The sequence below is a fragment of the Rhea pennata genome, chromosome 31, assembly GCF_028389875.1.
Source record: "Rhea pennata isolate bPtePen1 chromosome 31, bPtePen1.pri, whole genome shotgun sequence".
NCBI lineage: Eukaryota > Metazoa > Chordata > Aves > Rheiformes > Rheidae > Rhea > Rhea pennata.
Window position 1 is genome coordinate 2,084,141 of NC_084693.1, and position 26,165 is coordinate 2,110,305.

General features: G+C 45.8%; 1 protein-coding gene across 3 annotated transcripts in view; it reads left to right on the forward strand.

The window, feature by feature from the left end:
• Positions 1-22,572, forward strand: part of VPS45 (vacuolar protein sorting 45 homolog) — a 29,222-nt gene extending 6,650 nt beyond the window's left edge. For 2 of the 3 annotated variants that reach the window (XM_062597699.1, XM_062597696.1), the window contains exons 10-15: positions 47-214; positions 3,830-3,988; positions 4,784-4,891; positions 5,213-5,334; positions 12,090-12,221; positions 21,746-22,572. In XM_062597699.1, coding sequence (XP_062453683.1) covers positions 47-214; positions 3,830-3,988; positions 4,784-4,891; positions 5,213-5,334; positions 12,090-12,221; positions 21,746-21,833 — 777 coding nt within the window. In that variant the 3' untranslated portion in view covers positions 21,834-22,572. Of the gene's footprint in view, positions 1-46; positions 215-3,829; positions 3,989-4,783; positions 4,892-5,212; positions 5,335-12,089; positions 12,222-13,332; positions 14,311-21,745 lie in introns of those variants that run through there. The other variant, XM_062597698.1, reaches the window with a different exon arrangement.
• Positions 22,573-26,165: the final 3,593 nt, after the last annotated feature.

The following is a 26,165-nucleotide window of genomic DNA, read 5'->3' on the forward strand; positions in this document are numbered from 1 at the left end:
TCGCTTTTATTTTAAAGAGCTATTGGGTTTGTTTTCCCTGTTGCAGGCATTTGTGGAGAATTACCCACAGTTCAAGAAGATGTCGGGCACGGTATCAAAGCATGTGACAGTAGTGGGAGAGCTCTCTCGACTGGTTGGTGAGCGGAACCTGTTGGAGGTGTCTGAAGTTGAGCAGGAACTGGCCTGTCAGAATGACCATTCCAGTGCCCTCCAGGTACCTCAGGCTCAAAACCTAACCTTGATCCTTTGTCTCTTTCCGGATGGTTTGATCCTGCAAATTCCTCTGTTGATGAAACCTTAATACTGAAGATCGATGGGAGTTCTGCATGCAGATATCCCGCAGGGTTGGGACACTGTATGTTAGAATTGCTCTTCTCCTAGCCGTTCAGTTCAGATGGGGATGAATCATAGTTAATAACTGGCTTGAGAAGCATCTTTGCAATGTCTGTCTTTACATTTCACAATACAACATTCCTTCATTGTATGCAGTCGGTTGCTTCTGGCAAGCTGCCTGCGCAGCCATCACTAGAACAAAACTTGGACTCCTGTGTAGCAGCTTGTTGTATTTGTTGAGGAGGGAAAAAAACTGGAATCCATGAAATTGTCTAAACCACACAGTTCTTTCTGGTGGTGGGTTTTACTTTTTTTTTCCCTCTTTTTTTTTTTTTAACAGTGAAAAGCCTCTTAGATAAAGGATTTCTTTGGCAAAGAGGACTCAAAAACACTAAAAGAGACGTCTGTTGTAGCTGGGTGTAGACTGAAGTTTTGACCCCATAATGGCATGTTGGATTCCATGACCTGACCTAGTATCTGACAGTATGTCAATAATGATGAATTATGGCTGCTGACTATTCAGAGAATATAGCAGTTTTGCAGAGAATGACTGTATTATGACAGAGTTCAACCAGCAACTCAATATTAAAAAACGGTTCCTTTTTTATAGCTAAAATAGAAGCTACACCATGTGATGGCCTCCTTTACTAAATACTAGAGAGGCACTTTGACTATGGCATCTTCAGCAGATTTGAAATACATTTCTTCCTTGCCTGTGTTATTCTGTGCTCTGAGTGGGTGGCTACATGATCATATTAGCTCTTCAAGTATTGTAATCTATTGCCAGATCCTGAGCTGATGTGAATTAGTATAGACCTGTTGAAGTCATTGCAACTATATCTACATGTGAGCTCAGGAATGGTTCAATAGCTTATATTTGGTAGAATTTAGATGAGTAAGTTCTGAAGTGGAATTGTAGCCATAAAATGCATTTGCTGAAGACAATTTCTGAGGTCCCTTGCCTTATCATTGCTTCTAGATCGAGCTTATGCAAATTAAAAGTCAAATACTGGATTTGTAAACTCGCTGTCAGCCCATCATGCGTGCGCTATGATCTGTTATCTGTGACTTTACAGGCAGAGATTCTGCTAAGGACTCAGCACAGAACATGAGTGTTGAAACTTGAGTGCTTGGCACTGGAGACCATTTGCGAAAATGTTGGCCTTGTTTTCTGGCTTTATGAAATTATCTTGGATTCACTGAAGAAGGGCATGATGTGAACTTCCAGGGATGATGCAGTTGCACTATGAGCGCCACAGTTAAGAGAATAAGTGGCAGAGCTGGAAATGGGATAGAGATACAGGCAGGTCAGCCCCTGCCGAGTTCTCTACTGTCATGGCTAGGTTGTTAGTAGATTCTTGCCTTGGTGCTGATTCAGATCTTAGTCTGCACTAACTAGGTATATCTGCAGTTCTTACAGCACAAAAGCTGCTTGCAGTTTGCTTACAGCCACATGCCTAAAGGGCTGTGTTGTATTTCTAACAACTGAGACCTACTGGAAAACATGTAGCAGCTAGAAAATAAATGCAAAACTAGGAGACTGGTATCTTGATACATGAGAGATTGGTATCTCTATAGCTGCACCGCCCCAGGCTGTTCCCTCTTGCAGTCTCCTAATGGTAGTGAAGGGGAAGGGCCGCAGAAGCAATGAAGAATAAGCCAGTGCACGAAATAAAGGCAGAATTGTTCTCCCCTGATGTAACTTCAGCAATTGTTAATTTCTTCGGTGGCCTAGGGCCCCTGAGTACAGCACATTTTGGTTATTCTTTTCCTGGTCTCTTATTAATCCTGACATTGTACATGAGCCTTGAGAGATGAATGGGAGGTTTTGAATCCCATCTCCTTAGATGGACAATAGCTTTTCTGTTTTACTCGTTTCCAGCTTATGTAGTCATTGCCTCTGTGATGCTAGCACAGGATCGAAAATCTTGCAAGCAGCATCTCTGTGGGACTCTGTCCATGTCCTTACAGGTGAAGTCCTAACTTTACCAAAGTCCGTGGTAAAACTCCTGCTGATCCCCCTCAAAGCCAGGGTTTTACCCTGTATTTATTTTTTATGACTAGTCTGCATCAGCTAAACAAGTTACAGCAGATACAGCTGAATCAGCTGGGTAAATAATAACTGTTTCACAACACTGTGTACAACACTGCTAACTGAGTGTTTCCATGTTGCCCATTTGCATTAGGAGGGTGAGAGCATCTTGCAAAGCCACCCTGGGATTCTGTGGAGTGCTTGAAGGTCGTGTACATTTACAGAGTAGAAAAAATCCTGGCTGGTTCTGTTTCTTTCTTGGAACTGCCATGTTTTCTGCCTCCAATTGTAAAATTGGCAGCGCTTCTGCTCCCTTGCATTTGAGCTAAGACAAGCCATTTTGCTTTAATGTTCAGCACAGGGAGAATCTCAGACTTTGCTGTGTCCTAAAGCATCTGTCCAGCCCTAACCAGATGTCTGTAAGCACATTCAGAAGTTGATGCTTGTTCTTTGAGCTCCATCCCAAAGCAGAGAGTTAAGAAGCTTATTACTCCCATTGCTCACCTAAGCTACCAGCTTGGCTCTAGTGTTTGTTCTGTTAACGCCGTTATCTCAACTGTATGACTTTACACAATGACTGCAAGGTTGCAGAGAGGAAATAAATACTTTTGTTGTAAGGACAAGGAGTAGCACTTACGTGGCCAATTGTCAAATTAGACAGGCAGTGATATCCTGCCTAAAATCCTTAGAGGGTAAATGGCCTGCATCAGGGATTCTGAAACTTGTCTGGAAATGGTCTCTACTTTAATAAGCAGACTTTTGGGAAGATGCACCCTTTATATTTACAATCGTATTGTGGTCTCTTCACCAGCAGAAGTAATGATCTGCAAATTAGAAGTAAATAACTATAGCTTGCTTGTTTTACTTCCAATGCAGTAATCTTTCTTTTCCTTTTCATGCTTTAATCCCTTGACACTTGCTGCTCCACTTCTCATATCCAAAGATTATGAGACTTTGCTGCTTCTGCCCCACACCTTTCAAAAGGAAAAAAAAATGTATGATTTTGCTAGCTGTTTTTCCTGGCCAGTCTATATAATGTTGGAACCTGTGGGCCAGCTTCAGCCTTGCCCAGGTTCAAAAGGGAAGGGTAGAGGTTAAAAGTTCCTACAAGTGCCTCCTGATGCTTCCATTCAGGCGGCGCTGCTGGATGGGCTCAGGTTAGCGTGAGCACATTATGGGGAGTGAAGAATAGACAACAGAGTTGGGCTGTGAATTCCTAACTTCATGAGGAGATCCAAAAGCAACTTGCAGTCCGTTGTGCTCCGGTAAACCCAATGCTAGAGCACATAAGCTGGGCTCTGTTGCTGTGCTTATGACACAGTTTAATTCCCTTGTATTCCTCCTGTATACAGTTTTGTTGCTAGGCAATGGGCTTGATACTAGCCTGTACTATTGCTCCAGAACTGGAGGTTCAGTGTGCTCTGAAGGCCTCTTCATTTAAAACTACCCTCTACCTTGTTTCAGAACGTGCGGCGTCTCCTGCAGAATCCCAAGGTGACAGAATTTGATGCCACTCGGCTGGTGATGCTTTATGCCCTGCACTATGAGCGACACAGCAGCAACAGCCTGCCGGGGCTGATGACAGATCTCAAGAACAGGGGTGTGTCAGAGAAATATCGAAAGGTAATTGCAACATTTCTCCTACTGCATGAATGAGTGGGACAGGAGGGCAAAGAGGTGGAAAATCATCATTAACTGAGGTAAGCTGCCTGTTGCTTGCTTTCGTTAGTTTAGCACAATGCTTTTTTGTGGAATAGCACCACACCTTGCAGAAAGGAACCCTGAGCTTGACTGGGGCTTGCGGATGTTACTTTAAAGGCATAACTAATTACTTAATTTCCCTTTCTAAAATCAATGTATAATGAAGGATTGAACAAAGCAGAGATGGCAAACATGCCAGAAGTCTGCTAGAGCTGGTATACAACTTATAAACAAGGGCCTCAAACCTATCTCCTTTCTCCTTCCCCTTTTCCTCTCCACCCACCCCCTTCCCCCAGCTCCTGCTGTTGCTGAATAGGCAATAGTTGCAGCAAGGGACTTCAGGAGACTGTAAAAGGAGCTTGGCTAGGAGGGAGAGGCAGTGCTTGGCAAGTGTACTGAGCAGCTGGAGAGGAGGTGGAGAAACAGAGTGATGTCACATTGTATGAAAGATTTGCTATCACTGCAACAGACTATGGAAATGAAAGCCCCTCTTCTTATGCAGGCAGCGTCACGGCAGACTGACTTGCTTGGTGTGTACAGGGAATGTTTCTCCTCTTGCTCCTTGCCTCCCTCTGTACTGCATTGTATGCTTGGTGTTGATCTCCTTGACCCTTTGGTCATTGTTTCAGTACCTCCGTTGAGCCTAAAGGGACAATAACTCCCTGCAGGCTGGTTTCCCAGGTTAATAGGATTCTGTTCTTGCCTCTTTCTGTACAGCTAGTGTCTGCTGTTGTGGAATATGGAGGGAAACGGGTCCGGGGCAGTGACCTGTTCAGTCCCAAGGATGCTGTAGCGATCACCAAACAATTCTTCAAAGGACTGAAGGTATGAGTCTGCCATGGATGAAATAATGATAGCTCCAGTCCAAATTACAGCAATGGAGCAGGGCTCACATGCACTGCAGTGCCATGTTTATTGGCTTTCACAGATTTAATAGTAAGTGCACTAGCAATTTAGGGCATAATTCTAATCGAAGATGATGGAAGTTGGTTGCTGAAAAGTACCTCTAAATCTGAACTTCAGTGATTAACACTTGTTGTATCTAGCTACTTGCTGTAGCTCTTTGAATGTGGCAGTGCTGATCTTTTCGCTAAGCCTGCTACCTTGCTGTATTAGTTCATAACAAGAGCTTCTTTTGCGCTCTAGGGCGTTGAGAATGTGTATACGCAACACCAGCCTCTCCTTCAAGAAACACTAGATCAGCTTATCAAAGGAAAACTCAAGGACAGCCAGTACCCCTACCTGGGTCCCAACACCCTCCGTGACAGGTATGTGGGGACTTTCAGGGCAGAGTTTGAAAGTGAAATGTAGCTGCTCTCCCCAGTTCTGCTGCTCAGGTTGATTTTTGCCCATTGGTGAACAAAACTTAGGCTTTTCAGAGAAATATCTTGATTGTGTGGGTCTTTTTTTTACTGTCAAATAGGTGTCAGAGAGAGGGCTATTAAGCCTAAAGCAGCATTCTCTTCTGTGTGTTCAATCCCAGCCAAGACATGGCATTTCTGTTGTAAGAGCTTAGGTAAAGGATAAAGCCATTGCACCAAACTGCCAGGATGTTCACATGATGGATATTCACCATGCCCCCTAACTTCATTCCATGCCATCTGGCGTTTATTTGTAGAGAACCAAAAATAGTTCAACTGCTAGCTCTCCCTTCTGAGCCAGTTACTATTTCTGATGAGAATGGGATCTTGCTGAATATGGTTAATAACTGTAATTGAGAAGAGCTCTGGCTGTCTGGTTCTAGCTGACTTTGCTGGAGCTATGCTAATCTGTTGTCAATGAAGTCATTAAAGATAAGTATGGGCCACAGAATGAGGGCACAGAATCAGCAGAGAAAATATACGAGTTCTCCTTTAGTGGCATTTTGTACAAGTCACTCCTTTCTTCAGTTCCTCAGTTTCCTTTCTGCAAATCAAGCTTCTGCAGCAAGTTGTTTGGGTGTTTCTTATTCCCCCTAGTGGTAGTCTCCTTAGAGCAGAAGAACCTGTTATTGTTAGTAACTTGCTAGCTTTGCTTCTTTTTGAAGGTCTGTGATGAGGCCATCACAGTGATTCTCCACATCTTCTCAAACGTCCATAAATGGTCTAGGGCTCTGTGGAAGATGTTTCACTTGCAGTATTAGAACAATCATTATTCCCTTCACACGCTGCATATTATTGGCTTTTTATCAGCCACTGCCACATTTTTAGTGAGGCAGAAAATAAATGCAAGGTAGTAATTCTCAGCAAATGAGGCAGCTGTTGCTGGGCAGTTTGGGTTAAATTAAAACTGCAAACTCATTTGGAGCAGGAGAGAAGTAGCCTTGAGAACCAAGGTTCAGAAATGTCAAATGAGTGGGAGGGGTAGAAGCATGTCAAAGAGGGATCATTCATCTCTCTAGCTTTCTTTGAGATGCATGCACACACTGCTGCGTTCTCTTCCTTCCTTAGCCCTGCCTTGGGGCGTTGTGATCTGTCTGATAAAAGCGAAAATGTATTTCATAACAGGGAGGCGTCCAAATTCCATGCCAGGCTGACAGCAGGGTACATTAATCATTTTATTTATGAATAAGAAAAGAATTATAGTCATACAAGAGCCAATTTGTTTGTGTATGTCCCTGCATACCAGAAAATATCCGCCTTACTCCAGATTTTCCCCTTAAAAATAAAATGGTGTATTTTGGACAGGAGGGATGGGTGGTGTTAATAGACATGAAAAATCAAGGCCTTTCACAATAGATACAACTCTTTCTCCATGGAGCAGTCCCCGGCCTTGCCCTGGAGAAACCAGCTTTTGACTGAGATTGACTTCAGCCTCTATGTCCAACATCTTGGACCCACAAAAAAGAGATGGAATTTGTGTTAGATCTGTAATGAGGCCTGCAAAACAGCAGAAACTGCATCCTGGCATACCAGATTAGGGGTTGTTCTGAGCTAACTAGAAGCAAGAAGTCTTCTGACCTGCACTCTCTTTTTCAGTTCCCACTTATATCTTCCTGAGCTGTGTTTCCCTTATATTCCCCCTTAAGTGTTGTCCTCAAACGGGTACAGGAATCCACCCATGAGAATTCGTCTATAAAGAACATGCAAAGAATTTATTTAGGAGAGCATGAGAAGGATTTGATTCTAACTTATAACTGAAGCAAAATGAAAGCTGGATGGAGGGAAATGGAGTTTCCTCCTCCTTCCCTTTTACACCACAGCTGCAGCCGTGTCTCTTAGCTAAAGAACATGAGTCCTGTAGTTTTGGTGAAACAGATCTCAAAAGACAAAAACAGAGCTGCTGAACTGATTTTTCTCTTTAACTACTTGGTCTTGCTTGGGATTGCCTTTCGCACCATGGTAGGGCCCAAAAGTGCTGCTGCTGGGTCAGAGTTCTGTGAAACTGTCCTAAATTTTGGCCTTCATTGGAGTGTTAGTGTTCAAAAGCACAAGGGTACATGATTATCGTAGTCGTTCATTAATAGGAGTGGTTAATCTTGTTGAGTTCAAGACACAGGAACTCTAGGAGTCAGAGGTTTGATAGCTTTGACAAAAAATAAGCATCTAAATAGCTTTGTATCTGGTCATTATTTGCTGCATAAAATGTGGGCTGCAGCTCTGTGCTCTCTCAGGAGTATGAATATTCAGTATCATGAAAATAAGGGCTCATCTAAAAATTGGTTTTAGTTTTCAGGTTTGGAAAAAAAATCCCACTTAATTTATTAATGGTTTAGCCGTATTGCCAAACAAATTGAGTGAGAAATTTAAATCTATTAATTTCACAAAATTTAGGAAGATAAATCACAGCCCAAGGCAAACTGGGCTATACGGTCTTGTTGCTTTCTGCTTTCAGAAGATGGTGTTACAGTGATTGGCAGGAGTTGAGCAGAAGGTCAGGGTGAAAGGCTTTGTATTTTTTGATCAAAGGGAGGCAGTTGCTTGAACAGCAAAGAATTTGAAAAGACTCTTTTTAACTATTTCTTTCTGTATTAAACATTACACTCTTGTGAGGGAGGAGAAGCTCATGGTCCAACTTCAGCTGTGAAAATTGGCAGCAGCAAGGGAAAGAGAATCTTTGCAAAGCACTGAGCAGGGTTCCTAGGAGAGAGCAATAAGCAATTCTACTTTCTTTTGCTTCTCCTCTGTTTCCTACTGTGTTAAATATCATCCTTTCCTAGTAAGCCGTAAGCCTGCAGTCCCTTTCACCTTGCTGCTGGAATGTTCCAGCTAGAAAAGTTCCTAAAGCTTCATTGTATCGCCGTAGCCTGTGGGAGCCCCAGCTGTGTTGCGTGTGTACAAAATGCCTCCTGAGGCATAGGCCATTCACGCCTTAGCCAGGCTAAAGCCAAAACCTACCCTTCGGGTGGGAGTTCTGCTTTGTTCGTGCTTTGACCTGGGAACCTCCTGAATGGGGAATTTGTCCCAGGCAGACCAACTTGGTCTCATTGAGCTGTCCTAAGATGGCCAGGGCCCACTTTTTACAAAATAGATCTGCTGTAAACAGACCAGAAAGACAGCTCTGTCACAGTTACACTTCTTAAAACCAAACACTGCTTCTCCACATTTTGCATCAACCAGGCAACAGCCTATGAAATAGCAGTAGACAAATGCATACTGCTCCTTGTAGATCCAGATGGGATTTGGCACATTCTGAGTTTCTCAGAAGTTACCATAATTAGTTACCTGCCTATTAAAAAAATCCTGGAAAGTTACCTTGTTCAAAAGCTCATCAAAGCTTAAAAGACTTGGAGCATGAGAATCCACTGAAATCATCTAGTTTAGAGTACTGTGCACCATAAGGACTGGACTTGATTTTTCTCCTACTGACTTTTTGAAGAGAAAGTTTCTTTGGATTGCTTGAGGGGAGGAAGAATTTGGAACCAGCTGACCCCTTAGAAATGTCTATAGTTGACACACATCCAAAGGGATGGGTAAGGTATCTCCTTAGCAAAGAAAATAATCTCCTTTTTTGGAAGCATCAGCTTGCAGCATGTGTTGTGGAACCATTTGGCTCTATGCTCTGAGCTCACACATACTGCTGTAGACTGTATGGAAAGTGGAATTATTGCTAAATCATATATAGTATCTAGTGTTTAGTATGATTTGTGTTTTGTGAGCTTTTTTTTAAGCCAAAACTCTTATATCCTTGTTTGTTCAGAGTTGTTTCTTCTTCTCTGAAATGTTTGAGCATTTAGCTGTTAAACTGGTAGTTAACTCAAGGAGACAGCCACATCCACAAATTGTGTCCGAGGAGCACAACAGCTGGGGAGAGTGTTCCTGCAGACTGCTTTTCCACTAATCCTATAACAATCTTGGGGTTTCTTTCTATTCCAAAATTGCTTATTATTTGCCCATGATATAAACAATAATTCCCTGAGCACTTTATGAGAACATCAAGATCCCCTTGTTCTTTTTTGTGGCAATCTGCCTCTGCATGACTTAGCTAACTTCTGGTCAGTAAGAAATCTGCAGGGTAAATGCATGATACTTTGAGCAGTACACCTGAAGTGGGAGAGAGGTTATGCTTCTGCCCCCACTGCTCCGTACCAAGTGTAGTTTAATCCTCCAAGGAAGGTGGTACCAATATAAAAGCAAAAATGTGCATGTTCTGTGCCATACTCCTGATGCCAAACGATCACAACTGCAAGGGATATACAGGCAGAGGAGCATATTGTGTCCAAGCAGCAACTTTTCTTACCTGTGACACAATGTCTCAAAGGAATTACCAGTTTAGTTACAGCACAGGTTAGATATTGGCTCTCCTTTGCTAGGTCTGTTTGGGTTATCCTTCTTTCTGAATTTATGTATTTGGGTATACTTTCTCTGAGAACTGATAGTGGCTTATCAGATTACTTCACTGCTGTGCCTCCCTTTCCCTTTGATTTCCATCCCCAAAAGACTCGGGCACATTTGCATCTGGTTTCCGGAGGAGTATGTCTGAGCTGGCTGTAGCTGAAAAGACAAGGTACAGCGGTATTCTGTCCTCCCAGGCTTGCTCAGTGACTTGCGTTGTCATAGGGTGCAAAAAGCTTCGTCTGCCGTAGTGTGATGTTTGAACCTGCACAGTCTGAATGTGCAGTTGCTATATATAACCTGCTTATCTTAAGGCTGCAGTGCAGAAGATTTCACAGCCTGTTCCTGTTCCTGTTCAGGGGACACAGTGTAGCTCTTCAGGGAGAGATCAGTACGCAGAATCCTGGGTCTCTGGAAACGAAGTGAAGGCGGCACAGGCTGTTGCTGAAATCCTGAGGGCAGCATTGCTTGTACCGCTGCCCCTGACTGGAAGGGCCAAATCGTCCACAGGGTTAAATTGGCCGCTGTGTCTAGAAGAGCACAAGCATAGAGCACCTAATACAGCACGTTCTAATACTGCTGACTTCTCTACAAAGGGTTCTGTCCTGACTGAGCCTTGTTCCTTCCAAGGAAGCTATAAACTGCAGTTGGAAGTCTTTGCCATAGATGATAATAGTTGCCAAGGATAACAAATTGTATAGTGCATGCAGAAGAGATGTATTGAATGCAGCAACTTTTTTGTTGTTGAATTAGCAATGCTGTGCCTCACCAGCAGGTTTGCCTGAAATGATGGGCTCCCTGGTTCCGGGCAGTAATATTCCCTCTCCACTTCACTGAGACTACCTGCATGTTCTAAAACATCTCTGAAGTCTCCTTTTGTGTGTTCAAATCATGGTATCCAGAACTAACCCAAACTTTCAGGACAGACTTAAGATTTGGAAGATTACTGGTAACAAAGATCACTTTGTGAAAGAGTGTGTGTTGATCGTTTCTATTAATTGTTCTTACCTTTTTGCATGCTCTCCAGGAGCAGGGAAGCAGTAGTGTTGGTTTGATGGCAGATGTTCTTGTTCTGAGCCTCGTTCTGATAGTGGAAACAGTTTTGCTCTTGGCTGTATTGTCTGTTCAGGGGTACCAAAAGAGAAGACCTGAATGTTCATCGTTCTGATGCGAGTGTTGCTCCTCTGGACAGTAACAAGTGTCGAGGGCTTTGCAGGTTGGCTTCTCAGCAGGGAGTAACTAGTGCCATAGAGTCTAGGTGCATCCTGGGGTCATCCCTGTCTCATGGTCCATTTGCTTTGTCACTGATCCAGAGCCTGCACAGACAGCGTAGATGAATGCCTGCTGTTTTGACTACTGCAGCAAGCAGCTGTATCCTAATAGAAGTACTTGGGTGCAGAGCAGAGATTAGTTTTGAGACCGTAACAGAAAGTTAATTGTGTCGGGACTTGACTGTTCTCCAGAGTGGAAGGCTCTGACTCGAGCAGCGGATGTTACATAGTTGACAGAATGTGATCCAGACTTTTTTGCTGTGGATCTTGCAAAAATTGTTCTCTCCTCTTCTAAATGGCGGCAAAGCTGATTTCTGGGCTGCAAAGGCATTCTGCTATCCCTAAGAGCAAAAAATTAAGTGATTGGGGGAGGAGGGTACAAGGAAGGTGCAGCCTTCCTTTGAAAGCAGAATATGCGGGGCATATGTCTGCTTTTGTATTTTGTCAGATGAAGGTTCTTCTCTCCCTCCTTCCTCCTCGTGCTACTTGTCTGTAAAATCCTGCATTCCTAGGCTGCTTAGGAAATGTAACCTCAGGCGTAAACCTATGCAAAAATCCCACCAGTTCTGTAATCAAACATGAAAACTGCAGCTGATCCATGCTCTTCAAGCCAAGCCCAAGAGGTCTGAAGCGCCACTGTTGTCCTCGTTTGACTCCTAAATTGATCTTAATTTAACAGCCGCAGCAGTGTCTCGATCATGCATTAAACATTGGTGGATGTGTCATGGTGGAGCTCCACAGGGATACAGCGTGTGGGTGTTGCTAAGGAGGCTTTTAAGGACCGTTAGCATGTTGTGTAAATGTTTAGGACAGACAGTGTTTCAAAAGTGATTTAATGGGCTACACGTTTCTGTCAGTCTTGAGCCTAAGCCATCGTAGAAATGCGACGTGGTCCGGGGAGGGAAATCAGCTAGATGGTTACCTCAGCCCTTGTGACTGGCACAGGACTTACCTGTATGTTTTTCTGATCTAGTTTCAACATTTGCATCTTTATTGCAGGCCCCAAGATATTATTGTGTTTATCATTGGAGGAGCAACATATGAAGAGGCACTGACTGTCTATAACCTTAACCGCACCAACCCAGGGGTCCGGATCATCCTCGGTGGTACCACAATCCACAACACAAAAAGGTAATAACCTTATCCTTTACTGTGGAATCTGTGTATATAAAGCTGCTGACACGAGTGTGACTTGCGATGCCTGAGGGGTCTTTCTCACCCAGCAAATCACAGAAATATATGTAAATGGTCTGAGCCCAGGTCTGCTCATTATGGCTGAGGGACGTATTATCAAGCTGAAGTTTTAATGTGCATTTCACTGAATTCAGGGGCAGGGAAGTAGGTGTGTATGGGAGGGAAGTAGATGTGTATGGCTTTTTCCTGCTTATAATTCGCCACACACACACTAACATGAGTGAGAAGCCAATGCAGCACACAGGAGTTCAAAACTGACTATGGTCTCATGGCTCCTGTTGGAGCAACTGCATTTGATACCAGTGAAGTTAACGTACCTATGATTAGAACGGAGTTCTATGATTAAACTGCTAGCAGGCTCTCTGCCGCCCACAAGCCTGCAGAGTATTGGCTCTGACTTTCGCGTTGCTCCCTGGAGAAAGGAGCTTATCGTATTGGTTTGCTGTACACACCAAGTTACCTTCTTTGGGAAGGCCAACCATTTGTAAAGGCGTAATCCCTCCATGAGCTCAGCATGCCAGGGAGCGCTGACCATTCTGAGCTACACTGATTTCCTAGGCCGCTGTCCCTGAAATGTTCCAGGCAGCTGAAAAGGGCTAGTGCCAGGCAACGCTGACGGTATTTCACTTCCCCTGCACTGAGCTGAAAGAGCCATTGGGCGTCAGGTTCCCCTCTGGGATTTATAGCGAGGTGGAAGGCTTTGCTGTGATCAGCCAAAAATTCTATCAATACAGAATGCCAGGTTTATTTCCTATGAAATGCCTTGTTTATAAGTGCAAATAATGTTTCCTGAACTCAGATTATTCAACTGAGTATCTGTGCACAGGTGAATATTTAGACCACGTATTAGGATTGTTTCCTGTCAGCATGCCTTGTTGCTAGCCAAGCAAAGAACCTTGAATTCTTTCAATACTTCCCCTGCTTCTCTTCAGCATGCTGTTCTCTCCCCTTTCATAAAGATGTTGTGGCCAGGAGCCGATCGGTTGATCGGAAAGAGGGTAACGTCAGGAATGTGACAGGTGACTCACGTCTCTCCCATGTGTTGCAGCAGGAAATGTGGTGAAATCTAAATCCTGGGAGAGCCCCTGGAGTTGTCCAGCAGCTGCTCTGAGCTTACAGGGAGCGTCCTGCTCTAAGCTGTGATGGAAGGAGAGCTTCAACCTTACCAAGCAGAAATGCAGACAAAATACAGTCCTTCAACAGGAAGGAGAAGTTATCATTTTCACCATTCAGGATGAAGTTTTAAGAGCTGATTAAGCTCTTAAGGCCCTGGTGAGGCCTCATCTCGAGCACTGTGTCCAGTTCTGGGCTCCCCAGTACAAGAGAGACATGGAGCTACTGGAGAGAGTCCAGCGTAGGGCTACATGGATGATCAGAGGGCTGGAGCACCTGCCCTGTGAGGAACGGCTGCGAGAGTTGGGCCTGTTCAGCCTGGGGAAGAGAAGCCTGAGGGGGGATCTGATCAATGTGTACAAGTACCTGAAGGGAGGGTGTCAAGGGGACGGGGACAAACTCTCTTCAGTTGTCCCATGTGACAGGACAAGAGGCAATGGGCAGAAATTGAAGCACAGGAAGTTCCGCCCGAACGTGAGGGGCAATTTCTTCCCTGTGAGAGTGACGGAGGCTGCCCAGAGAGGTTGTGGAGTCTCCCTCTCTGGAGATGTTCAAGGCCTGCCTGGATGCAACCCTGTCTAATGTGCTCTAGGTGACCCTGCTAAGCAGGGGGGTTGGACTAGATGATCTCCAGAGGTCCCTTCCAACCTTACTGATTCTATGAGTCTATGAAGAGCTTTGGGTGCCTCAACAACTTAAAAAAAAAAAAAAACAAACTCTCTCCTCAAGTTCAGGAAACTCAATCTTAACACCACAAGCTTTGTAAGCCAGAAATACAGCTGTCAAGCACTTCCTTGATCTCAGTTACTGACAGGTGGACTCAAGCGTAGTGCATAGGCTAAACTCTGGCTTGCTTTTCTGGCCATGTAGATGCACTGATCTTGCATTAAAAAGTCCAGTGTGATACTTTAAAGTCCCTGCAGTTTTGTCCTTCCTTTTCTTGCCTAGAAGGGACCTTCAGGTTGCAAAGCTGCCTACACCCAAGCAGTAACAATTATCTTGTGAGGCAGTCCAGCGGCTCCTATCATCACTTGCTCAGAAAAAAATGCCCAACCTTCCGCGCAAATTCACAGTGCCCTGTCTGAAATTCGGCCTTTTCTCTAGCTTAATATCAGATGAGTGGAAAGCTCCTGAACTGGTGCCACTCCAGAAGCAAATTGCTTTTATGAACTAGGTTACAAAGGCAAATCTGTATTAGCCTACATATCGACCAATTCCTGCACAAATTGCCCAGCTTCCTTAACCTTCTGCTTTACAAAGTAGCCTTTGAACTAAATCCTGTTTTAGCCAGGCCTACAAATAGTGTTTAAAAAAAAGGGGGGGGGGGGAAGGAAATATCAAACATATTAGCTGCTCTTTGACTGAGGAAAAGAAAGAAAGTTGTTGAGTTGTTGTCAAGTAAGTTGTCATCTTGCAAGGATGCAATCAAAGCTGGTTCATACTTAACCTGATGTCCACTCTGACTTCCTAGTCTACCCTTTTTGAGGCTGATTTTGACATCTACCAAGAAGTCTGTGTCAGACTTTTAACGGCATCTGTGCTATGAGCCTAGATGGTACTGTCACATCACACTAAATACAAATAACAGAGTAACTGATACGGAGATCTTAGGGAAAGTATAGTTTTCACACCATATTGGAGGTTGAGACCTGCCCTGAAAGTGGATCTGCATAGTTGATTCAACAAAAACTGTCACGGAGGGGACAGAGCAAACTTACTGGCAGCATTTTGAGTAGGAGAAGGAAAGCAGGAGGGTGGCTGGTAGACAGCGCGTGAGGACGGACAGTATCAGCTGTAGCATTTGCAGCTCTACTCTGACCTATGAGGCAACTTTCTCCTTTGCCTCTTCGCACCATGAGGTCTTTTAGCAGAGACTGTCTCTTGCTTTTGCAGTATGAAATGCAAAATTTGTAGCTACACTGTTGGGCTCTACTTCTTAGATTTGTGCCCATAATGAGTAACATTAGCTAGTTAGGGCTTCTACCGTGACTAGGTTTTGGCGCAGTCTCTGAATTATTTACAGAAAAACTAGGATACTGTATCAGAATTTGCATTTCAAAGAATGAAGTTAAAAAAAATAGGAGGGGGGGAAGGCTGTTGCTTTTGAAGAGCTGGCTACTACAAGGTCCTGTCTGGGAACTCTGGGATGAGGACTGTCAAGGTTCTCATTCTAAAAATAGCAATGTCCCAAATAATTTGCTTTTCCCAGGTGGTTTGACTAAGTTTTCCTTAAGGATGAAAGGCCACATTGGTAATAAACAACTAGAACTTTCCTGGAGAATATTCCAAGGGAAGGTTGGCCTGCTTCGCTCCTGTGCAGAGAGGAAGAGCGGCACGTACAGCAGAGCAAGCTGACTCACTTAGGATACCTGAGAAATGAAGAAAAGTTTCCTGTCAACTGTGTGTTGACAAAGTGCACGAGGATCATGTTTTTTTCAGCAAACACATCCAAGGTGTCTAATGTGAGGAAACCTAGATTTTATTGCATCCTAACTCCTCTGGTAATCCACTGGCCTTCCTTTAATGAACTGTTGCTTATTTCTGCTGGATTAGGGTTGATATCTCACAATAAACAAGGAGATTTTTATATTAATGCTCTGAGCAGCCCATGTAAGCACTCTAATCCTGAGCTTTCATTGTTCTTACCACTCCAACTTAAATTGTGATCAACAGCTGTGTTTATAGAGTGGGGGATGGCTTAAGGGATATCCATTCTGCTTTTTTTTTTTTAACAAAGCAGGAGACAAACAAGCCTCTGGAGCTGGTTATGTTGCTAGTTACATATTTGTAGGGAAGCTTATCTGTTTAAGAGACCATCTGCATTGTCCAGTGAATATGCTCTAAGTAGATGCTTTGAAGTGGGGATGACAAATACTCTTTTATGCATCATTTTCTGTTTGCAAAGAAAGTCTCAAAGTGGGCCCAGTATGTACTCGTTTAAAATTTCTTCATGCTACACAGTGGTGTCAAGGAGAATTTGGTCCTATTGGTCTTTATGGATTTATATCTGCATATATGCAAAATATGGGCAGGCACTGAATGATGATGCCCACACTCTGAAGTAAGGCATGTAGTCTGAGGGACTCCTTATAAATAAACTGGGCTGCAGAGGCTAATAGGCTCTATTGTTGGAGCTTATTCTCCTAACTAAAAAATTCCCAGTGTTTTACAAGATATGCAAAGATGTTTGTTCCTTGCCTTCCTTCGTACTCTTCTAAAACCGAATGATCTGCATTGTGCGCCCTTTCCTTAGCCGCTTTCTTAACATCACCCATGGATAGGTCAGTGAGTGAGAGGGCTGCTGATGTGGCTTGGGTCTTCTGTTCCCAGGTATGGGACTGCAGCCAAGGGTTGTGAGAATAAATGCATTAAAGCATTTGGAATGCTGAAAAAGTTAAGTGATGAAAGCCAGGGAAATGCTCTTTGATTTTTTTGTCTGGAACTGTGTGTGCTCGGTTTTGCTGCAGCCCAGGCCTTAAATCTGGCCCATCTCAGTTTGCTTGGATTCTTTTTTTTTTTTTTTTTTTTTTTTTTGTCCCTGCTCCCATTAACAGGCAACGCTCTCCCAGCTGAGTACATGAGGGCATGAGGATATGCATTTGTTAAAGCTTTGAATCCTTTGAGAAACGCCAGCAGGCTGGAAAAAGTCTGTTGTTGTCAAGGAATTTTCAGTGTTTTTCTAATCAGACCAGATTGGCTGCCTCTATTACTTTTGAAATTTTGGCAGCTCTACTAAAAATACTTCTATTATGACTTGATTATCAAAAAGGTAAAAGTGCCTTCCCAGACGTGTTTTCCCGCATGAAGAATGTAGGCAACAACTCGCTGCAGAACTGTGCCCAATGTATGAGAACTGAAATGCCACATCTGTCCACTTAATGAAATTCTTCTGTCATGGACTCAGGTTGAAGGTTACGTTTCCAGCAATTCCTTTGCATCTGTCCATCAGTAGAATCAATAAATGAAGATCTGAGTGTAGAGCTCCTGGTTTTTTTTGTTTTTTTTGTTTTTTTTTCCAGCAACATAATGAACTATAATGGAAGAGTTGGAAAGCTGGGGGTTATTGATCATAGTTTTTAAAAAAATACCAATGTAATATGTTTTTAAATTATATTTATGATGAAAGAGTTCTTTCTTGATTTGGTGCCATTCCTTAACACTGACCATAGCAACCTCTGTACAGCCTGCAGGAACCAAATACATTTGGGCAAAACTATGCTGGACTCAAATCTGTGGGTTCTCAATTGCTGTCCACATGGAGAATTTCAAAACACTTAAGTTGTGTCTGTGAGGGGTCTTCTGCTCATACCCAAATGCAGAATGCCTGTGGCACTGCTGTACAGTGGCATTGGGGCAGGGACTGAAGAAAGAGCAAAGAATGTAATTACTGGGCTTCGGATTTAGGAAGTCAGACAGCCTGAAATGTTTGGCGGTGCCTCCTAACTGTTCCCCTTCTCTGGGCTGAGATCTGGAAAGAACTGCCTCTAGCTTCCCCCCTTCGCAAAGCCGTTACAGCGCGAGGGAGCTGATTCCTTACTGCTGGCAAACGGTTTTACTATGAGTCCCACGGGCAACCAGGCCTGTGCTTTTCCTTCACAGGCAAATTCTTTCAGGTTTGGAGGAGAAAGGGTTAAAAATGATCAATAATTGGCTAAAAATGGAAGAACAAGACCAGGAAGAACATCTGGTGCTTGGGGCTGACTCATCCAGAGCACAGGTTAAGCACAAACCTGCTGTGACTAATCCAAGGGGATATCTAGCCTGACCCACTTACCCAGTTACAGCCTGGTTGCCTTCCCTTGCCAGTCGTCGCTGCCGTGTCCTTAGCTGGCTGAGCCTGGTAACTGGATGCCAGTGACCACGAGAGGAGCGTTTGTGCTAGCCACGGCTCCTGCTTACTGTGGAGCGAGCGAGGTTTTGGGGAGGAAAGATCAGGTCTCGTTCTGTTTGTGCGGTGTTGTCCCTACTCTGATGAGGGGCTTTCCCAGCCCTCAGCCGGAGCTGAGTAGCCGTGAGCGTCGCGCTGAGATGCACGCTCTGTTTCTCCTAGGAGCCTTTGGGTCTGCAGCCCAGTGCGTCTGTACTGTGCCCCAGCTCCCCCTCGGCTGCGGGTGGGAGCTGGGCTCTCGCACCGGCCGCGCTGCAGACGGGGAGACCTTCCGTGGAGCTTGTGCCGCTCACTTTTAAGACCTTTCTGAAGTATAAAGGGACGGTGTCCGGCTGAATCTCCCTCTCCTCACACGCACGTGCACACGCACGCTTTCTCTCCTGATAACAAATAAACAGGAGTCCCCTTTAAAAATAAAAGCAAGTCATTCTCTGCTAAGAACTCAGTCTGCCTGACTCTAAAACCTAAAAATAAAGCTGGAGGAGGGACAGCACTCTAGCTGTAATCACAGAGCTGAATGGCCATAGTGCAAGCAATGTTCCTATTACACCTCCTATAAATCAGGATGCTGCCCTCCCAGAATGCATATTTCTAAACAGTGCAGTGTTAAGGTCTGGAAATTGGTGCAGGCATTTGCATGAGGTTTGATTTTTAAGCCCTCGTGATTCACAACCTTGGCAGGTAGATCTGTTTTACACCTATTTTAAGGGATCGCATTTTTGTAGGATTTTTTCTTTTTGCTATGTATCTTTTTTTTTTTTTTGTTAAGCATTAATGTTTGGATAACTTGATCAGCATATTGAAGGAATGAGTCAACCTAGAAACTGGTAGCACTGTATAACATTGCCAGAGTAACCATCCTCCTGGTAACACGTCCTCATTAGATCTTACGTGGGAGCGTTGCTGTGGTTTTGCAGAGTGTTCAGCTGCCTCCCATACTGCGTGGACCAGCAGGTGTAAATGACTGCAGTGAAGTGATGCCCACGTGCCGGGGCCTCATTTTGTGTGAAATAATTGTCGCATCTCTTTTGGCTTCAGACACCTCGTACACAGATGTATAGGGATGTCTCGTGAAGGTTTAACCACGTGTGTTTTGCTTGGCGACCTAGATGCTTGTGTCGTACGAGCTGTGTCAGCACATACCGGAGAGGACGGTCCATTTGGTTTCTATTCCAAATAAGGCTAATTACGTGCAAGATGGAGGTAGGAAGCAGCAGCAGCCAGGGCAGGAGTGAGCTCTCCAATCACTTGCTGGTGAAACTGGGGCCACCTCCAAGCTTCAATCCTAACCTAGCGATCTCCTCAGCAGGCCATGCTGCCTCTTGGCTTTTGCAGGCAGGAGTGCCATAAAAAAGCATATAAAAGCTATAATCAAACAAAAACAATGCAAGAAGCTTTAAAGCATTATCCTCTGAGAGGGGTTTTTTCCTCCCCTTGAAAGGATTGAATTCGTCTCAAACCTTAACCCATTTTTAGACCTATTTAAACAACTGTGTTTCCAAGGTTTAGCCTTCTTGCTCTTGTGCGCTTTGCTGGATTAAGCTTTGCTGTGATTCGTGAACAGGGCTGAGGCTGCCGGAATGCAGGCACGATGCAGCTGACCTTGGTTTAGCTCCAGCAAATACCGCTCTTTACGCGTACGTACTTCTCAGCTTGCTGTGCATACCCCTCCACCCAGATAAGAAATGAATCTGTGCTCATGACAGGTGTAAGCCTGGAAACTAAAATGCTGTGGCATGTTTCAGGGATAAAATTGGCCTTTGAAGACTGCTTGGTGACAGAATGGGTGAAATTCATTTTGCAGACGTATCAAGGTAGAAACTGTCTCTCTTGCTGCATGAGACATGCAGCCACAGCCGGCATGCAGTAGAAATTCCTCATTGATAGAGTTGCCTTAACAATTATCACCGCTTCAGCCGTGCCCATGCAAGGATTTTAAAGCATTTTGCAAGCATTCTAGAATGGGACTTTCCAAACTATCAAATATTTAACCTAACCTTGCTCCTAAAGATGTAGTGGGGAATTTTACTGTTGCTTAAGTGGAAACAGTTTTGGGCCAAGACTGAACAGCTTTGCAAATTCAGATTCCAGTATCTGAACTGAAGCAAGATGCAACCTAATAGTCCTGACCCCTAGACTGCTGCAGCTTCACTGCCCGTTTTGACCATTTTTTTTGTCTGCAGTTGGCCAACCCCATTCGCCAGCAACTGATCTGCAGCCGACAGTGTTTTTTGGGGGGAAGCGGTTCACCTGTTCTCATATTGCTCTGAATAAGTTGAATGAATCTATGGTTCATGCACAGAGGTTTCCATGTAGCTCACTACCCGGATTTGAACGACGGTCTTTAAAGTGGTCTAAACGAACAGGTTGGAAAGTGCAGGGAGGATCTTGCAGCTAGGCCAGGAAGCGGGCTGGTGAGTCACAGGGCAGCGCCCAGGCCGCTCCGGGGGCTGCCTTCCAGAAAACCCTGGCTGTAAAATGTCAAGGATGCCTCGGCAGGAGGTTTCCACCCTGCCTCTTCCTGCCTTATCATCCGCACAGGAAGACTGAGAGTGAGCAGAAAAACAAGCCTGATCGCTGGCCTTCCTGGCTTTGTTAATCAACGCTGAGGCCATGAGGAACTGTAGTCCTCGTTTGGGGAGCCTTACAGGTCGTGGCATGAGGAGGGGAGAGACAGAGACGGGAGACCATCTCCGGAGGGGATGGAGCTGGTCAGGGAAGGGGTTGACCTGGTGCCCCGTGCCTGGTGCCCCAGGTTTTGATGCACGAGGCAGGTCATCGCGGTCCCACAGCTTTGCGCTTTGCTCTCTGTTATTAAATTCATCTTGGCTGGTGTGAGGATCTATCTCTGGAGGTCAGGAGCTTCCCCCAAGACTGCCGTTGGCTTACTGCCTTTCAGATTAACGGCCTGTAACTTTCGTGCCCCCCATTGCCCCCGCGAGCAGCCGGAGGAGCAGGCGGTTCAGAAGGTGTTTCTGTCCGTTGACTGCAGAGGGAGACTGTCAGCCTGAACGCCAGCTCTTAGGATGCTGCCTTTACGTCAGGGGGGAGATAAATCCTGATCTTAGTGTCTCTTGCCACGTGCCCTCTTCTTCCCATCAGCCTCTCACGCTCTTCCTGGGCTGCTGCCTCTTCACTGCTGGGCTCGATGAGCAGAAGGAGCATGGGCACTGGGAGCTGGATCCCTGTTCCTGGTCTCATTTTCGGTTGGATCACATGCTGTTGTAGACAGGTCCTTTCCTTCCTTTTTGCCGTCCTCACCTCATACGAAGGAGTGACTCTGTCACTCTTCCCCCCATCCTAGTGACACCAGGGAGCAAACAGAAGTTTACACAGCTCCGAGGTTGTGGACAACTTGCTGGCTTTGTCAAAGGCTTGAAGTCAGGCCATGTGGTTATTTTCTGTCTGTGTGAGTGAAAAGTTGGCCCTTTTCTCTGCTAACCTTAACTTTGCTTGGCAGCTTCCTCGAGGAAGTTACAGCTTCTGGGTTCCGCGGCCGGAGCACTGAGGGCTCTCAAGTTACTCCAAGGTCAAGCAGCAGACGGTGAATCGGGGAGAAACGCCTGTCTCGCCCATCCGTAGCTTCCACAGACTGACCGTACAGCTTTGGAGCAGAACTGGACATTCCTGCAGTGCTGCTGCCACAGCTTCCCCCGTCCATGCCAGGAATCGTAACGTGCACTAAAAGCATCTGGGCAGTGAATGCCGAAGCTGGCGTCTGCCGTGATGAACCAAGGCCATGCCCCAAATTGCAGCATCCTCATTGTCCTCTCACTAATTCAGCTCCAAACAGGACATGCCTGCCTAATTGGAACCGTAACCTGCAGGAGAGCCTGGGAAAAATGTCACTCCAGTGCAGAGACACTGAGTCTCTGCAGCTCTGCTGGGCTGTGGGAAAGCTGTGCTCTTACCTGATTTTTCAAGACATACTGTACGAGTCTCCTAATGAACATCTCGTGATCCTCGCCCAGACTTTTGTGTGCATCTATGAAAGGTGAAGCTAGTTCTTATGGGCACTAGCAGCCCTTTGCTCTGCTCAGTTGTCTGTATATTTTGAATCCTATTAAATAACCCATTTTGACTGAACCTCTTATCTATTAGATGACTCCACATATCCCTTTCATAATGCCACTGAGGTATAGTTACAGTCTTACTCTGCTTTATTAACTTCAGTTCACCTTAAGAGACCAGCACAACTCCTTGCCCCCTCTCCTGCTCCCATTCTGTGAACTGAAAAAGTGCTGTGATTTGTTTTTAACAATAAAAACTATTCTATCAGTAATAAAACATGGGGTTTGAAAAGAAACGAGAGAACTGTAATTCTGGAGCAGACCTAGGGGAAGAGGCGTGCACTTGGCTTTATCCTAGCTTGGGAGCTAGACTTGGATAGTGCTGCCGTGGCCTCGGGGGGCAGGTCTCTGGCAGTGGTGCCTGAGTGGGGGGGACTGTGTCCACCCTGATTCTTCACCCTGCTGCCTCTTAGCAGAGGCAACAAGTTCACCCTCCTCGGGGTCACATCCCCCCGTTGACTCTGGGAAGGAATCGAACCAGTAGCACATTGCACCTGGGCCAAACTCCTCCGCAGTGACACGGAGGGGAAGGTAGAGGGGAGCGGTGAGAGCTGCGATCGCAGCCCTTAGCTCCTGCTGGAGTCCAGGCATTCAGGAGAGGAATGCAGGGTCCTGTTACTCTTGTCTGCTCCTTCAAGAGGAATTTTTCCATGTTTTCTTTTCTTTGGACATAGGTGCTGTGAAAAGCAGCACAGGTTAGGAGTCAAAACAGAGGCTAACGATCGGGGTGCCTGGCTTCTGCGAACACCCGTTACCGATGCGCAGGTCTCTCCCCTTAGCTCTTGCTTTGCCATAATTAAATAGACTGTCTATCTCCCTGAGAGCTCTGCAGAGCTGCTATGGATGGAAAGTATTTGAATTCAGGCTCATTTTTCTGGCTTAGTTCCCTGAAGCAAGGTCACTCTGAGCCTGGGCGCCTGTCCATCCAGAAACCTCCCCGCAGCGCTGAAGGGTTGACGGGACGTGCGCGGTGGAGCTGCTCCCGGGCTCACCAGGGAGCATTTCCTGCCTGCCCGGGGACCCGCACACCTTGGTTTTGACAGGCTGGGTGCTGCCATCGCTTCTAGTCCGTCATCTTCATCCTTGGCGCGTTTTGCTTCTCTCCTCCCTGCAGGGCTAACGTGCCGTAATATCGCAGTCCTTTGCAGGCGGGGGAGTTCAGGGGAGGAGGTGCCACTGTTGCTGGAGGCAGTAGAGAGAGACCTGATGAAACAAGATGTCCAAGCTTGGCTTGATTTAACCAACGCGCTTAACTTTGTAACAGCATATTGTAAAAGGTTGTGCTGCTGGTACCAAATCCTCTGGGGTAGATAAAGACCATCCTATAACCTGGGATGCTGCATCAACCGTTCCGAGTGAAAACCCTCTCCCCTGCGTGCTTCCTTGTTCAGTCTCCCCAGTACACATTTCTGCTTGCTGGCAAATGCAAGCATTGAAGACGTCAAATCCTCAGTTGTTTTTTTTTTCCCTTGCTTCCCCCACAGCGCGAAGGCCTCGAGGACCCCACTGCCCGGTTTGCAGAGGCCCAGATTGGAGCTAACGAGCGGTACGCTGGCTCCCTTTTGATCCGAGCTGGGGGAAGCAGTCAGACCCTTTTTAACCCGGAGCAGATAAAAGGATCGAGAGAGATGGTGCAGTGCTGGGGCTTGTTTCGGTTTGTTCTTCCCTGTCTCATTTGGGCCGTGTATCTGACGTCGTCTCATCTCAGCTTCTGCCTTCAGTTTGGAATCTCCCTGCCTTCTGGTAGCGATCGGGCCTGCTGGCGAAGCAAAGCGTTCCTCAGAAAGGACTCAAAACTGGGGACGCGGGGACCGGCAGGAACAGTTCCCAGGACAGTGCACTTGGGCAGTGAGCAGGGAACTGGCGTCTTAGGCTCATGCAAAGCTCTAAGGCTACCCCGGGCTGCCTGGCACAAGCCAGAGAGCTTTACTCCGTAGTTTCTACACCTCATTTGTAACTCCTGCTTAAGCTAAAGGCACCTAAGAAATGCACCCAACCTTAGTTTAAAAACATGTATCCCCAGAGTGTCTATCCTCCTTGGATTAATTTTTTCTTTTTAAGTACACACTGTAGCTAAAGTTGGACTTGCTTCAACTTCAAGCAGCTGGATTTTGCTCTGTCTTTTCTTGCAGAGCTTTTTGCCTGCCAGCAGATGCACGCACCATATTCGAGAAGATTTTAGCCCACCATATATGTGGGGTTATTAATTTGCCTTCTGGAGGCCATGTAACTCGCTGGGTGGGGGGGGGGGGAAGAGAAGCAGCCCCCAGGGGCCTTCGTCTGGCGCCTTAAGAAGATCCTGTTTTCCCATCTGGAAGGAAAAACGTATGGCTTTGGTTTAGGGCGTCTTGAACAAAAGTCCCCCCTCACTAAAAATCAGTTTCCCAGGGCATTTTCTCATGGAAAAAATGACTGAGCTGAAAGGGAAACAGCAGGGCCCTTGGTAGGAGGTGGGAAGACTCTCTGCGAGGCCGGTTCCTTTATCACTCCGCTGAGCCATGGCTTTTTGTGGCTCAGCTCGTATTGTTCCTGCGCTCACAGAAGCAAAATGGGAGAGTCTCAGTCTTTCAAACCCTTGCTTCTTTCCTTGGCATGGGTGACTAATACTTCTGCAGACGGAGATTTATTGGGCAATCGCTAGGCTCCCTGCAAAATGGGAAGAGCCTTGCAATTTCGTCTTTTGGCCACAGTTTCCGGCTGTTCAAGGAGCAGGAATAACAGGAGAATACAGATGGAATAATGTCCCTTGCTGTTTTCCACGCCCGCATGCTGGAATACAAAGCGCAAGTTGCTGATATGTGGAGGATGTGGTGATAATAGAGGGAAAGGGAGGTGATACCTCAACACGATGCTGAGACTGGATGCGACTGGAGCTGAGCAAAGTTTTTGCACTAAAGCTGCTTTTTCAGCTCAAAATGCAAATGCGGTGGCACTGAAACACTTTGGAAGCGTGCTCTGCTGAACCATTGAGGGGTTTGTTGGTTTTTTTCAGCATCAAAACTCTGGAGAAACTTTTCATTTAGAAAATATCAAAACATTTTGAGATGTGTTCAATAAAAAATTCCCCTTCATTTCCAACTCTCCCTTTCTTTGCAACCAAAAAGGTGTTTGAAGCAGCTCAGAAATGCAGTATTTTGCTCAACGCGCTGCTCCTGCTTCATGTGCTGTTTTCTGACCGACAAGGGACTCCGGTGGTTTGGGTTGGCTCCCTGCAGGCTGCCACCCCTGGCGTAAGCAGTTGTGCTTTCCGGTGGACGCAGGGACTCTGCGGTGCCCACCGTTACGTGACGGGTCCTGCTGAGAAGCCCACAAGTGAGCTTCCAGCTCTCCGCCACGTGACCCCTAATCGGCGATTGACTTGGGTATTAACAAGCCAGATTAAATGAAATGAGCTCCTAAATCCCTGGGAATTATCTTAGCTTCGCAAATAAGTTCTGTTCATGTGAAGCAAGACAGAAGGGCACAAAGCGCCGGAGCCTGGTGGCGCGGAGGGGGCCAGCCAAGCCCGGCCGTCTCAGGGACTCTGCCGCAGTCCTCACGCTCCAGGAAGCACTAGCCCTGCACAAGGTGGAAGCTCTGGCTGGGATCCAACCTTACCACGTCCATGCTTATCGTCTTACTACTCTCCGTAGACCCCATTTGCCTGGGATCGTTAGTCTGCAATTTCCCAGGCCAGGGCCCACCCCATGTCGTGCTCCGGCTCCTGACCTTCCCCTCCTGTGCTGCCTTTTCAGTCCTGAGCTGTGTTTGCAGACCTGCCCAGTTTGCTAGCTCTCTGCAAATTTCATTATCAGGCTGGTTTCCTCCTCC